At 48.9% G+C, this 15,234-nt stretch overlaps 1 protein-coding gene across 2 annotated transcripts in view; it reads left to right on the forward strand.

Annotated features, from left to right (window-relative positions):
* The first annotated feature begins 253 nt into the window (after positions 1 to 253).
* Positions 254 to 15,234, forward strand: part of Ccdc63 (coiled-coil domain containing 63) — a 51,692-nt gene continuing 36,711 nt past the window's right edge. The window contains exons 1-4 of one of the 2 annotated variants that reach the window (XM_013144818.2): positions 254 to 535; positions 8,458 to 8,549; positions 8,918 to 9,087; positions 12,323 to 12,512. In XM_013144818.2, the coding sequence (XP_013000272.1) occupies positions 8,541 to 8,549; positions 8,918 to 9,087; positions 12,323 to 12,512 (369 nt within the window). In that variant the 5' untranslated portion in view covers positions 254 to 535; positions 8,458 to 8,540. Of the gene's footprint in view, positions 536 to 4,341; positions 4,525 to 8,457; positions 8,550 to 8,917; positions 9,088 to 12,322; positions 12,513 to 15,234 lie in introns of those variants that run through there. The other variant, XM_063225611.1, reaches the window with a different exon arrangement.

Here is a 15,234-nt window from a genome sequence, read left to right on the forward strand (position 1 = left end):
CAGAAAAATAAACAACCAGCAAATGATTTCACTTCAATAAAAATTATTTACACTTAAAAAACGCAATGAGGTGGGATTCCTTCTTCTTCTTCTTTTTTTTTTTTTTTTTTCCTTTTTCCTTCTTATCAGTACCGGGGATCGAACTCACGACAAGGCAGGCGCTTATGCCGCTGAGCTAAATCCCCAGCCCCAAGGGATTCCTTCCTTTTAAAAAAATGTTTCTAGGGCTGGGGATTTAGCTCAGTGGCATAAGTGCCTGCCTTGCAAGCAGGCAGTCCTGAGTTCGATCCCCGGTACCGATAAAAAAAAAAAAAAGAAGAAGAAAAAGAAAAAAAAAAAAAAGAAAGAAAAAAAATGTTTCTAGAGCTATTTAAAAAACTTGCATTTACAAAATCGTTGATAAAAATATTCCTCCGGATTGCACAAGAAGGGGGATGGGGACCTGAGGAACGCGGTGTGTGGTCATCAGACTCGGCTGCTTTCTCTTCTGTGTCGCCCGAGGCTGCTCTCTCCTGCTCCGTTTCTCTGCTCTCAGGTAAACCTCCCCTGGCTTTTTGCTCAGCCACTTCACCCTGTTTCCTCCGCTCCCCTTTTCCTTTTTGCTTGCACTTTTTCGTCCAAAGATTTGTCCTTCCCTGCTGCCTTTTTGGGCTTCGTTCCCACTTCTGCAGGAGCAGGCTTAGCCGACAGCCCTGCTGACCTCTTGGGTTCCTCTTTTGCTGCCCCGTTAGCCGAGCTGACCCGCCCCTTAGGCCTCTTGGTGCACAGGGCCTGCGGAAGTGGAGGGTCGTGCACACGGGAGCCTTGTGGAGCTGTGCTGCTCAGCCGCTGCCGCTCCTCCAGCCCCTGCCGCTCCTCCAGCCCCCAGAGCTGCTCAAGGATGACAATTTTTGATTACCTAAAGGATTCACAATCCAGAATTCATGAAACAAAAGCAAACTTTTCTAACTTCTTCCAATTATCTTGGTGGGATCTCCAAAGATGATATAGGACCTCCAAATGATATAGGGAATTATGTATAACTTCCATCCTGCTAGATATCTGATACACCAAGTTTGTGTTCCTCAAAAACTGAAAAATGAATTCTGAAGAATAATGTAGGTTAACAGTGGGAAATTTCCAGCCCTCAGGAGGCCGAGGTAGGAGGGTTGCCATGAGTTCAAGGCCAGCCTGGGATACATAATGAGCTCAAGGCCAGCCTGAACTACACAGTAAGATATTATGTCACACAGACACACAGACACACACACACAAAAGAAAAGAGTAAGAAACTTTGTTGAGGGAAAGACAGCTCCTGAGAGAGACAGGAACCCTGAAAATGGATTGCCAATGAACGTACTTCTCAAAGGAATTTTTATAGAGCAAAATCATGATGTGGGTATAACATGAGAAAAAACTATGGTCAACCAATAAGATTAGAAGTATAGCCACTTGCACTGGGGATTTAGCTCAGTGGCATAGCACCTGTCTTGCAAGTGCAAGGTCCTGAGTTCAATTCCTGGTACCAAAAAAAAAAAAAAAAAAAAAAAAAAAGGATAGCGCCTTACGAAATGTTTTTCCACTTTGGTAATGTTGACCCAATGGGGAGCCAAGTCATAAGGCTCAATCGGACGTGACTTTCCCAGGACCCCGTCTGCTTGCCAAGACAGACATTGTTCTCAACAGAGACTCAACTCAGCATGGAGACTGTCTTCAACAAACACAGGATGTTGTAAAAGAGATTAAGATGGGGAAGGAGTCTTGGCATCCCCAGACATCTGCAGGTACCCGAAAATTTACACTGGATGCCAAAGGACTTTGCCCCTGAGGTGCAAGGCAGTCAGAGAACCTGGCAACTGATGTCTGTTAACATCTTCCTGCCTAATGCTCCTCATCTGCTGTCAACCTTTGTGAAAAGTGCCCGCTTCTCTTTGTCCCCTACAGACGGCCTTATCACCCTCTGTCTGCCTGCACTAGGTATCAAACCTACGCTTGGTTGCTTTCAAAAAGCCTGTTGAGTGGTCTCTGTCTCATGTCATTTGTTCCTTACGTAAGTCGCGGAGCAGGTATCCATGGAAAAGGGAGAACTTTTTTTGGAAGAGCTGAGTCAGGAGGTCCTAGTCCCCTCCCTGGGTGACTGAAGCCTGTGTAGAATACTAATTATACAGTATGGTTTAGCCCTCCAGTGGGTATGTAGGTGTAGTCATTCCATAGTCATCTTGAGGCTTGGCCGTCAACGAATGCACCTCCTGCTACAGTTGTAATGTGTTCTCGTCTTCTGCACCGGCTTCTTTGAGGGCCTGGCTGCCTAAGATAGTTTTACCTAACTCAGTTGTCTATAGTGTGATTAGATCAGCTATGTGCTATCCCGGAGCAGCCAGTCTCTCAGAGAACTTACATCTTTGGTGCAGTTGTTGGCAAGAAGGATGGGTGGCAGTGACTGTGTAAGACTAATGGAGATGGAGCCTGGGTGTGGTGGGAACAGCTGCTCTGCTGGATTTGAGGGGAATGCGAGAGGGTGGTTCCTTGGAATGGGAAAGGAGGAAAAGGTGGCAGTTGCTGGAGAGGTTTAAAAGTTAGTTTGAAGTGGTGCATGCCTGTAAGCATATCACTTGGGAGGCTGAGGCAGGAGGATCACTGCACATTTGAGGCCAGCCTGAGCTACAAAGTGAGTTCAAGGTAGCCTGAACTGCTTAGTGAAATCCTGTCTCAAGCTGGGCATGGTGGTATACTCCTGTAATCACAGCATTCAGGAGGCTGAAGCAGGAGGGTTATTGCAAATTCGAGGCCAGCCTGGGGTACAAAGTGAGCCCAAGAGCAGTCTGAACTGTATAGTGAGACCTTGACTCAAAAAGACAAAGCAAAAACAAACAAAGAAAAAAAAACTCCCAGTCATTCTGAGTAATTTCAGATTGGTTCTGATCACCCCCAATCCAGCCGCTCTGCCCCCCACCCCACCCCCCGCACCACCTACTGCGCAGCTGCAGAGCCCTGCCAGGCGGTCGGTGGATGTTCCTAAACCAGCCTGTGCTTCGCAGTGTGCACCCAGAAGACAGAGGGAGCCGGTTCTTCTAAGGCCTATTTTTAACAGTCTCTGAACTGAACTCAACTTAATCATCTTTGCTTCGATGACACTTGAAATATGTGAGTCACACGCGCCAGGCTGAGGGCTGGTGCGGTGCTTTAAATATCAGGCGCGGTAGAGACCAGTGTGGCAAGAGCCCCTCAGGCCGGGGACTGTGGGCTCGCTCAGAACTGTGACAAAGTGTGGGGCTCTAGAGACAGGTTCAAATCCTGTCTGCACTCTCTCCCCCGAGCTTCAGTTCCCTCACTGGAGGAAGAACTTGACTCGGGACTGGATATAATCTATACCACTTTGTGTGTGTATGCATGTCTTCTTGCAGAAACATGTATTTGATTTAAACACCTATACCTGAAATATTGTCACACTAACTTGCCTCATGGTTACAACATGACTGCCAGCAACACTGGGGCCCCAACATGTTCCCTTGTGCACCAGATTACCATTCTAAAGTCAAAAATATAGTTAAGTTCCAAAATGCATCTTGTGGTGGGGTGTGGTGATGCACACCTGTAATCCTAGGACTAGGGAGGCTGAGGCAAGAGGATCTCCATGAGTTCAAGGCCAGCCTGGGCTACACAGTGAACTGGAGGTCAGCCTAATTACAGAGTGAGATGCTGTCTCAAAACAACAACAAATAAACAAAAGAAAAAATACAAAATATATGTCGTGACAAGAATTTTAGGGACAAGAAAGAGGAGACCCTTAGCGTGGTTGAGTTACAATTCATTCGCTATTAGTCACACTTGACTTTGATCAGACTGGGGTCCCTGTCAGGTGCCTGCATGGGAAAGGGGGATGGTTTTAAAAAATGACAGATGCACACTTATAATCCCAGCAGCACTCAGGCGGCTGAAGCAGGAGGAGCACTGCAAGTTGGAGGCCAGCCTAGGCTACAAAGAGAGCACAAGGCCAGCCCGGAGTGCATGGGGAGACACCATCCCTAAATAAATAAATAAGCTGGGGATATAGCTTAGTGGCATAAGTGCCTCCCTGTCAAGCAAGAAGTCCCAAGTTTGATTCCTCGTACAGAAAATAAAATTAAATAAATGATAGGCCTATTCCTGGACACTGGTGAAGTTATTTTTCTCATAGATGGTTTCCCTCTTTTGCATCGTGGGCTGTTAGCTGAGTGTCAAGTCTGACGCTCAGCTGTGGTGAGTGGGTGGGGAGGAAGGAGCATGGTGAGTCACAAAGTTACAGTGTCACCTGGGTCCCCCCACCCCAAGCATGGCCAGCCTGGTAGAGGTCCCAGGGTGGCGCGGGAGCACATCGCCCCGTGCCCTCCAGAGGGCGCTGACAAGGTCTTCCTTGGAGACCGCTGCCCCTGTCTGTGCGGTCACAAAGCTGCGCGTTCCGGGGTCCGAGGCCACCACGCCCGAACCGGAGCTGAGTAGCAGCAGGCGTCCTGCAGGCGTAGTGGGACCTGTGCGTGGCCCTGGGACCCGCGCAGCCGCCCGTGGGTAAGTTCCCGGCCTGCTGCTCCACAGCGCCCCCTGCTGGGCAAAAGCAAAGGTGTGGCGGCTGCCCAGAGCCTGCGAAACCCATGCTCCTCCCCTAGATGAATCACTAAGTGACAGTGTGTAAAATAGCTCCAGAGAGCCCAATAGATTTCCATTTTCCTTCCATAACGTCGTCTAATGGAAATGAGTTGTGAGCCGGGGATATAGCTCAATGGCATAAGTTCCTGCCTGGCAACCGCTAGGTCCTGAGTTCGATCCCTGGTATGGAAAAAAAAAAACAGAAAAAAACTGCGTTGTGTAAGTTTGCCCTCCTACTTGGCTGGGGCCCCAAACACATGCTCAATTCCATCAGCGAGGCCCACATAGCTACCTGATCCAGGGTCCCTGCAGAGCCTTTCAGGGACTTACAGTGCAGAAGTCTAGGAGGAACCAGCTCTCCCCTGCCCCACCCCCGCCAGCTAATTAAGTCCGAGCCGCTAGATATAACCTCAGCACTCAGGCTGAATCTGCCAAGAGCTTATCTGTACCCAGGACTGGGGCACTGGAGTGGACAGATTGGGGTGCAGGAAGTGGAATGCACTTACCAGTGTCCCCTGACTCGGACTCCGACTTCTCACCATTTTCTCTTGCCCATATTGCACCCCAAAAGTGTCTATATTCACCCCAGGAATTGCAAACCCAAATTCCTGCTCTGCTAGTTACAGGAAATGTGGGAAGCCGGAGCAGTGGTTGAACAGTAGGGTACACTAGGGCCTGCAGCCAGGAAAGAGTGCATTCCTGTTTCAAAACAGTGTAAGAAGCTGGGTGTGGTGCACACATGTAATCCCAGCACTCAGGAGGCTGAGGCAGGATAGTTGCACGTTTGAAGTCAACTGGAGCTACACAGTGAGTCCAAAGCCAGCTTGGACTATATGGTGAAATCTCTTTTTTGTTTGTTTGTTTTTGGTACTGGCGATTGAACTCACAACCTAGTGCTTGTCAGGCAAGCGCTTGTGCCACTGAGCTAAACCTCCAGCCCCGGTGAAATCTTATGCAGGATCCTATGTAGATCCTTTGTAGGATCTCAGGGGTAAAAAAAATCAAAATAAGCCTAGGGATAGGTACTTCCAGCCATGACGAATTGGCAAACAATGTCAACAAGGACCTAGTATTTCCCCCATCTTTCCTCTTTGCATTCCTCAGCATGCAATATTTCTTCTCATGGTTATGGGATGCTTACCACAGCTCCATCTTGCACAATAATCCCCAAAAGTACTAAAAGGGGAATTTGGGTAGAGGTCTCCTCTTGTCTCATTGGTAGGAGCTAGGTCACGTGGCCATTCTTTGACCAATTATTGACAAAGAGAAATGGCATTACCCTGATTAGCGGGAACCAATCACAATTCATCTTTTGTGACTGGTATGGGAACAAAATTGGAATTGAAGGAAGGAAAGAAGGAAGGAAGGAAGGAAGGAAGGAAGGAAGGAAGGAAAGAAAGAAGGAAGGAAGGAAGAAGAAAGTTAACTCTGGCCAGGAGAGGCGGGTGAGCTGTTGTAACAAATCAGTCCCCACATGTCACTAGCATAATAGAACAGAAATTGTGTTTTCACTTATATAATAGTCTGATGAGGGTGTTCACGGCTGGCAGATGACTTCTTTCACAAGTTGAGGTGGGAACCTGTTTTACGGCTGACTCCTGCAAGTGTCAGCAGGGGAAGAAGGGCTGGAAACGTCACATCCATTTTTAAATCACAACCCAGGATCACACATTTGCGCTCTGCTCCCGCTGCACCGTGAGAATTTATCTGGCGGTCCTTCCTGGATGCTGAACTGCTGGGAACTGCAGGTCCTGGCTGGGCAGCTACCTCAAGCAACAGCTCTGCCCAGGAGGAGGCGGCCGCTGGGGAGGAAATGAGCAGATCTCTTTGAGGCCCGTCTCAGAACATCTTTGCCTTTATGGTTCAGTCGTTTCCAGATCTCTTTGCCGTCCACACTAGACCACACGTCGTTTTTTGAATTCTCTCTTACTTCTTAACCTTTGCCCAACTCTCTGCTGAGAATTTTTTCTCCAGTTTTCATCTGCGTGGTGAACTCCCATTCATCCTTCAAAACCCAAACTCATCTCTTTCGAGGCGACTTTTGCACTGTATTACGGTGGGCTGCCTTGGTAAGTCCTTGAAGGCTACTCACCACCGAATTCCCTACAATATTTAGCACACACTAGAGCTCAGTTTTGGTGCTAAATTTAAGTACTCCAGGCAGGAGAGTTCATTTGGATAAAAGAGACCGGAAACTCAGATTTAATGGAATATAGTGATTCATATAATCGAATACAATCCAGAGATATCTTCAGGCTTTGCTAGATACAGGAGTTTACACGTTTTCAAGATTCAGTCTTTCAACATATAAGCTTTATTTTTGGGTCCCTGCTGAGGCAAGACTGCTTTCATTACTCCTCATTTTCCTCAGCTGGTTTATGGGGAGCAGGAAGCCAAAGCTCTCTCTCCACAGTGTCCAAGCTTGAATTCTTCTTTTCAGGCGCTGGGATTAGCTAGGGTCGTGAGGCATCCCTGAAGGGACCTCAAACCAGGGGCTGGATTACGCAGATTGGGCAGGGGTTAGGCACCCTGATTGGCCCATCCAGGATTGCATGCTCCAGTCTTGAAACTAGTGGAGTATAGTCAACTTCAGGACAGAAACAAAATGAGCTTTGGGAGGCTGAGGCAGTAGGGTTGAAATTCGAGTGCTGATTGGAGAATTTAGTCTGATGGTATCTCAAGGCAAAAAATAAAAAGTTAGGAGTGGTGGTGCATGCTTTAATCCCAGCACTTGGAAGGCTGAGGCTGAGAAAAACATAAAAGGTCAGGGAATACAGTTTCATTTAAAAGTCTTGGATTTAGTCAGGTGTGGTGGCACACATCTGTAATCCCACCCATTAGGAGACTGAGTCAGGAGGATCACATGAGTATGAGACCAGCCTGGGCTATGTAATGAGTTGGAGTGCACTCTGAACTAAACAGGGAGACCCTGTCTAGAAAAAACAAAGACAAAATCTTGGGTTCAGTCCCCACTACCGGGGAGAAAAGAGTTTATGGGGAGGGAGGACGAGCTCCCCACAAGTAATTGGGGCATTACTACCAGGAGATCAGTGCTGGAGGCCCCCAAACCCTGGGAAACATTGGTTACACTAGGCCTTGATGTTAGGAGATAATCCACATCACACCAGCCGCTGTGTGCTGAGCACTTGCTATGTGCAAGGCACAGTGCCTGCTACACAGTGAATGACCAGAAGATGGCTTCTAGAATTTCCCCCAATTAGCAGCTGAGGCCAAATGACTTGTCCAAGGTTGACAAGTGGCTCTGGAGGAATCTGAACTGAGACCTGATGATGGACACAAGCCCCTACCTGGCAGGCTCCTCCCCCAGGGACTTCTCCAGGAACCCAGACCCTGAAGTGTGGACAAGGGTGGGGCACAGTGGGTCTCAACAGCCCCAAAGGTCTTCTGCATGAGACCCTCCTCCTGCGTACCTGTCAGTTGGAGGAGGTTCAAGTTAGGACCCGACAAATTGTCTCTTAGTGCCACAGGCTCCTGCTCTACAACTAGGACCAGTGTTCCACCTGAAGCTGCAGCTGAGGTTGGGCACAGTGTACTTTAACCCATCAGAGGACACTATGCCTGGATGCCATGCTGCCCCCTCTCCTTTGGGAACACGGGAGCAGGAGGGTTAGTGACACACTGGAACCATCTGCCTAGCTCCTAATAATAAATTGTGAGAGGAACAAGTTCCAGGCAAACACTGCTTTGAGGGGGGGCTCTCCCCTTAGCCGGGCCACCATCTGCCAGGTCCTTGTCATGTGCCAAGCTGTGGGTGGAGGAAGGGACTCGACAACGGCGGGAATGGGGGAGGTGCAGCCGGGCTCACGGTCCTCTTCCTTTTGCTGCTGAGGACAGGACATTGCAAAGAGAGAGAGGCGCCCTCGCTGGCTTTGATCTCCCTGGGTCCCTGAACAGAGGACAAGCTCCATTCCTTCAAGATGCCAACAGTAAGTAATGACACTGTGTAAGTAAAGGCACTGTGCTGTCCTCCTCCCCTGTATCAGCTCATCAGACTTCTATCACATATCCGCGTGTGCCCACTTTAGAGACAGAAGGTTGAAGGCTCAGAGACGTTCATTATCTTGTACAAGAGGGCAGAGCCAGGTCTTGAACCCAGGCTCCCAGAGAACACCCTCTCCCCCATATGGCCAGGTGCCCCTTCAGATGCAACAGTGAGGCAACACACCAGCGGCTGATGTCACCCGGGTTGGGCTTTCACCTCCAGTCCCACCCAGGCTGTCCTCCACCCTCCCCCACTATGCAGCTTTTCAATGATTCCTAGCTCTGATTCCTAGCTCTCTGTTGTCTCCCCCAGTCAAAGAAGAACCGGAGGAGAGACTCCGAGACGCCCCCGGAACCTTCGGAGAAGGTCAAGGAGCAGCAGGCCGAAGCCGAGCTCTGCAAACTTAGGCAGCAGTTCCGAAAGATGGTGGAGAGCCGGAAGTCCTTCAACTTCCTCAGCCAGCGGAAGCTCGCTAGCCAGGGGTGAGGGAGAGTGGGGGTTTGCACCCAGGGGCCAAGGAGGACAGCTAAGGTTCGCTTTTATGGTCTCTACCTTCTCCCCCGGTGGTTGCTGGGGCCGTATCCCGTTCTGAGTCCAGTCAGGGGACCCGTGGTCTTTTCAACAAAGACACTGGTAAAGAGAGAACCCCACTTGCTGTGGCCACGGTGAGAGGGAGGCGTGTTTACTAGGGTGTCTGGGGCCACTGGCAGCAGGACACTCACATCTCAAGGGTAATCAATCCCTCAAGGAAGAACCATTTCTGGTTCCTTTTTCTCTTTACACATGAACTTTACCATGTCTCTAAAGTTTCAGCCCTAGCTGTCCTCAAATCTTGAGTTTGCCAGTGACCAAGGGCCAGGCAGAGACTGTTTCAATGACTTCAGCCCCAGAGTCTCAGGAGAGGTAGAATCTGATTGGCTCAGTTTGGGTTCTAGTGTCTACTGCTGGTCCAATCAGCTGCATAATGGGCGGTGCGCGATGACTCAACATGGGCGTGGCTATCCCTGCCCCAATCTAGCAGGAAGCAGCAGGGTCCTCCAGTCAGGGCTGTAATTCTCAAAAGCGTTTCCTCCTCGTGTGTCCTTACGGCAACTGCAAGATAGACTGTTTGAAACTGGGTTGCCCTAGAAACGACAATGTGTACATTTCTCTGGGCAATAGAAAGGTGTTCGTTCCCTTGAGCTGCATAAACGAACAGTAAATAACATTATTTGATTCTCCCTAGAGAATGTAATTCTTTAGCTATATCCATGATTATAATGGCAGAAAGTGTCCATCATTAAAAAGAAAATCTTACTGCCAAATGATGCATGAAGCTCAGAGAATGGAGAAGAATTCTCTAGATTTTTCATGGATTCATTTACCAGGGCCAGGACTACCCCTATGGGACATTTGTGGGAATTTTTTAAAGGAATCTTTTCTCAAGACTCTTTACTGTCATCCAGGAAAATGGTCATTATGTAGGGATTGTATCTGAACAAGGAAAAATGTGTCCTAGGAAAGACTAAGAGAGAGGCTTTGTCGATGCCCCCTAGGGCTGTGCAGGTTACAATGGGCACTTCTGGCCTGGCTACCCTGATTCTCAGGAAATCCCTCCTTTCTGGTGTGTCAGTACTTTGATCTGGTTTCACTTTGATGGCAGTGAAGGGGAAGAGTGTGAAAGAGTAGAGTTTAGGTTCTTTAAAGGTTCAGAATCAGGCGAGATGCCTGGGGCACAATATTTAAGGAAGCGTTTCTCCAGCATTGACCTGCATTACATCACCCTGAGAGTGGGCACCTCCTTAAATTCTGGGGTGTCTTACCACCCTGACCCAGTCTCAGCTCTGCCTATGAGACACACAAACCCTCTTGCTTTAACCTCCCTCTCCTGCCAGCCCCAGGTCCACCTCTGGCTAGCTGCTGGGTTTTGTAAATAAAGTTTCATTGGCACATAGCTATGCCTATTTGCCCATGCATTGCCTGTGGTTCCTTTCACACTGCACGGAGAGGTAAGGGATTGCAGTCAGCACTGTGTAGCCCCCAAAACTCCAAAACTCCAAATGCCTATACATCAGCCTTTTTTTTTTTTAAATTTTGAAAGTATACAACAGAACAAGTCAGAATAAAGCCAACTAAGATGATACAGTGAAATTGGTACAGAACTTCACAGCAGGTTACCGGGATAACAGTAATAGGTATCACAGTAGATTTTGTTATCTTTATAATAATAGTTCTTTCAATCACGTATATCAAAATGAGATGAAATATAGAACACTATAGAACTTATCAAAACAGAATATTGAATAGAGCAGTACCATTAATCAGAAAAGAGCAAAACAGTAATAAAAATATTTGCCTTCAAAGAAATGGTAGGGGCTGGGGATTTAGCTCAGCGGCATAAGCGCCTGCCTTGTAAGCTCACAGTCGTGAGTTCGATCCCTGGTACGGATTAAAAAAAAAAAAAAAGATTCTTCCTCCAAAGAAATGGTAGAAGGAAGTCCCCCTTATTTGCTATGCTCAACCTCCCAGGAGATGTTCAGATTTCTGGTTCCCATTTGCTAATGGCGGGGGGGGGGGGGGAGGCGGAGAAGGAGGATCAGGGAAATGAGATATTTGACTCTAGGCCATGTAGCAGTAGGTTCACTATTGCTAAGCAGGGAGGCAGGATGGTCATTTGTTTTCACAGCGTCCTCAATTCCAACATGGCGTGGATCTCAGGAGACACTGCTGGTTCTCCCCCTGGAAGTACTGCAGTCTGCCACCCTGCCTCCACTTACCAGGCAGGGGAGGTGCTTGCTTGGCTTCTCAGGGTCCTCAGTTCCAACATGGCGTGGATCTCAGGAGACACTGCTAGTTCTCCCCCTGGAAGGGTTGCAGTCTGCCACCCTGCCTCTGCTTACCAGGGAGGGGAGGTGCTGGCTTGGCTTCCCAAAGTCTACATCAGCCTTTTATAGAGACAGGTTTGCCAGTCTCTGTGCTAGAACATTCTAGAACAGTGCTTCCCATTTATAGCGTGCATATAGAACACTTGAGAGTCTTGTTACAAAGCAGATTCTGCCCTCCTAGGCCCAGGGCTAGGGCCTGAGATTCTGCATTTCTCCAGGCTCTCAAAGGGACACCGAAGCAGTTGGTCAGCAAACCACAGCAGCGGGTGTAGGTACCCAAGCTTTGCCAGGAAGGTGTCTACTGTGCCACTTCCCACTGTTTGGATGCGAATGCTGGACAGTCTCCTAAGCATCCTTTTCCTCTTTGCAGAACCCCGGCCCCATTCAGCCCTCCTCAGCTCTTCTCTAGTAAGGGAAGCAGAGGAGGAGACTCACCCCCTAGCACAGAAGCTGGCAGGGTTCACGGTTATCTTGCATTTCCCATTTCTGTGTTGATGCAAACTTGAAAAGTTCTGCTTGATGGTTTGTCCCTCATTACCAGAGATAATTGGCTGCAAAGTCTGGGAAGACGGTCAGGTCAGCAGTGCCAGTGAGCTGCCGTGGCAGGGAACTCTCCACTTCCAGCTAATGGGTTTGGACAGAAACAGCTGCAAATTATCCCTGGGAAGCAAACGCCCCTCAGAGCAGACAGACCGGGGGAAACCACTGCAACCTGGGGCTCCATCTGGGCTCTAGCCCTGGATCTGGGACCTGCGGCCATCCTCCCTTCACTAGCTGGGTCAAAGTCTGTCCCCCAGGCTTTCTTCAGATCATTTTGGGGTGCAGGACTAATTCTGGGCTGCTTTCCTGACAGTAAGGAAATCCAGACTCTGAAAGCAGAGCAAGACGAGATCACCCTGCTTCTGCATCTCACAAAGTCCACCAAGAACCTGAATCTGAATCAGAAGAACTATTTGGAGCTGCGCTTCCTGTTGCAGGCCAAGGAGGACTACGAGGCACTGATCAAGTCCATGCGGGCACTGCTGGCCGAGTTGGATGAGAAGGTGCGGCCTCCTCCAAGGAGCTCTGCTAAGCGTGGGCCAAGGGGTCAGCACGTACCATGGTGCCTCACAAGGACCTGACACTGTCTGCTGGGGCTTCTCCAGGGAGACCCCCAAATGTTATTGGCCATGGGGCTCTCAGGACTCCCAGCATTGGGGACTCAGATGCTTGATTCCCATGATCCCCTAAAGCTCTAGTACATCTGGAGCCCTAATATAGGGTGGAGGGGGCTGGCAGCAGTGCTACCCGGATGAGAGACCCACCATGGCCCTCTGCTTCCCCAACCTCTCTGCTCAGTGAACTCCTATTCAGCTGTTAGGAGCCAGCCCAAATGCTACTCCTGGAGGTGCCCCACATACCTTGTCAGCCCCTGAGGCTCATTGCCCTTCCATGGTTTGTTCCCAGTGCTAGATTGCAAATTCTCTCAGGCAGGTACCTCAAGGATGTCTCGGTTACCATCAAAGTCCTGCTGTCTGGCACAGAGCAGGTGTTTAATAAACATACATGGATGAGAGAATGAATAAATGGTAAAGGAGGCCATAAAAGTGGAGATGGAAACTTTAAAAAAGAGAGGGACCTGGGTCTTCAGAAGTGTTAGGAAGTCTGGGTGTGATGTGCACACCTGTAATCCCAGCACTCGGGAGGCTGAGGCAGAAGCATCACTGCGAGTTTGAGGCCAGCCTGAGCTGAATGAGCTCAAGTCCAGCTGAACTTGCATAGTGAGGGGTGGGGATTTAGCTCAGTGGCACAAGCACCTGCCTTGCAAGCACGAAGTCATGGGTTCAATCCCCAGTACCGATTTAAAAAAAAAATGTTGAACTTGCATATTGAAACCCTGTCTCAAAAAGACAAAAAAAAAAAAAAAAAAAAAAAAAAGGCCTGAGGAAAAGGCAGCCTAGTTTGGAATCCTTCAAAGGTCATCATGTCCCCTTCCTGAAAAACAGTGCCACCCACCCCAGGGTGGCAGGGTCCAGAACCCTCTGTCCTTGTGCCCACCACACATTAGCAGGTGGGGACGTCACTGGGCCCTGCCTGGCCTCAGGAAATCTTGCTTGGAGACTCCAGCTGTGGCCTGGGACAGTGGCTGCTGTCAGCATGGAGGGGCTGGACTGTGAGCCATGCAGGACCCCTGGGGACGCACTCTTCAGGGAGCAGGGGCTCCCGGGTTCCCAGAATTGCCTGCAGGGCAGGTGACATCACAGTTTCCCATGCCGGGCTTATTTATGGATATTAATGATGAATGTGGCCTCTTTTTTGAGACAGATGTCACTTATGTAGCCCAGGCTGGCCTCAAACTCATGGAAATCCTGCCTCAGCTTCCCCAGTGCTGGGATTTCAGGACTGCAACACCACACTCAGTTGAAACTTTTTTTTCAGTACTAGGATTTGAACTCAGAGCCTCCACACTGAACTACACCCCCCATTCCTTCTCATTTTTTAAAATTTTTTTTTAATTTTGAGACCAGTTTACATTAAATCATTAAACTTCCCAGGCTGGCTGAAACTTTTTTTTTAAATTTTAAAGATAGTAAAATCCAACAAAATAGAACAAAGCCAGTCAAAACAATGCAGCAAAATTGGTGCAGAACTTCAGAGCAGGATGCTAGGAAATCAACAATAGCTACCATAGTAGATCTTGTTATCTTCACAATAGTTTTCCATTCCATCAGGTACAGAAAAATCAAACCAAAAACAAAACAATAAAACCAATCAAAACAGAATGTTGAATAAAGCAAAACAGTGAGAACAATATTGGACTTCAAGCCAGAAGGAAATCCCACGTGTTTGCTATATTGCATACTGTCATCCTCCCAAGAGATGCTCAGACCACTGGCCCCAGGCCTGCAAAATCAACCAGACAACTTCGTAGCTTTATGTACCTTATTGCTACCAACTCAGCCTGTCCTCTGAACCAGTCGGTTGCTTACGGGGGCAGGGAGGAGGCATGGTGTTCGATTCTCAGCCTGCATGCTGGTAGGCTCACAGGAGATGCTGTCTGATTTTTCTCTCCCTGGAACCCCCATACCTTGTGTGGTTTACCAGAAAGGCTGGCTAGTTGATTTCATGATAGGTCCTCCCAGGCCCAGCATGCTGGCTCAAACTTTTGATCCTTCTGCCTCAGCCTCCCAAAGTGCTGGCATTATATCCTGCTATGTTGCTTTGTTTTGTATGCAAGTTAGTGAGGATTCGTGTTGAGGATGCTGTGTTTGCTTAGAACAAAGCAGAACAGGAAATCTGATTTGACTGAGGGTCAGGGCTGATGGAGCCCTGCACAACTGCTTTGAGAGATTTTTTAGAGAGAGAGAGAGAGAGAGAGAGAGAGAGAGAGAGAGAGAGAGAGAGAGATCCAGCTGAAGTGACATGTTGGTCCCTTTCCACCACCCTAACAAATACCTGTGATAATCAACTTACAAAGAGGAAAGGTTTGTTTGGGCTCAGAAGCCAAGGGCCCTCCCTCTTCAGGGTTCCACAGCCTCAGGTGGCCCAGCTCTGGGTAATGAGTCTTTAACGCCTGGGCCTTGGGAACACCCCAGACCCAAGTCACAGCATTCTGCCTTCTGCCTTGTCTTTTAGCTGCCCCACAGGCTTCTGTGTGCCACCTGCCTGGCTGTGCCTTGCAGCTACCAGCATAGATTGCCCTTTCAGTGCCCCACAGTGACAGCTAGGACTGTGCTCCCTAGACTCTGTGACCATTTGGGGACACTAACATGGGGTTCCAGGTGC

Source organism: Cavia porcellus, unplaced genomic scaffold, assembly GCF_034190915.1.
Source record: "Cavia porcellus strain 051 isolate PalLab524CR breed Dunkin Hartley unplaced genomic scaffold, mCavPor4.1 scaffold_16, whole genome shotgun sequence".
NCBI classification, from domain to species: Eukaryota; Metazoa; Chordata; class Mammalia; order Rodentia; family Caviidae; genus Cavia; species Cavia porcellus.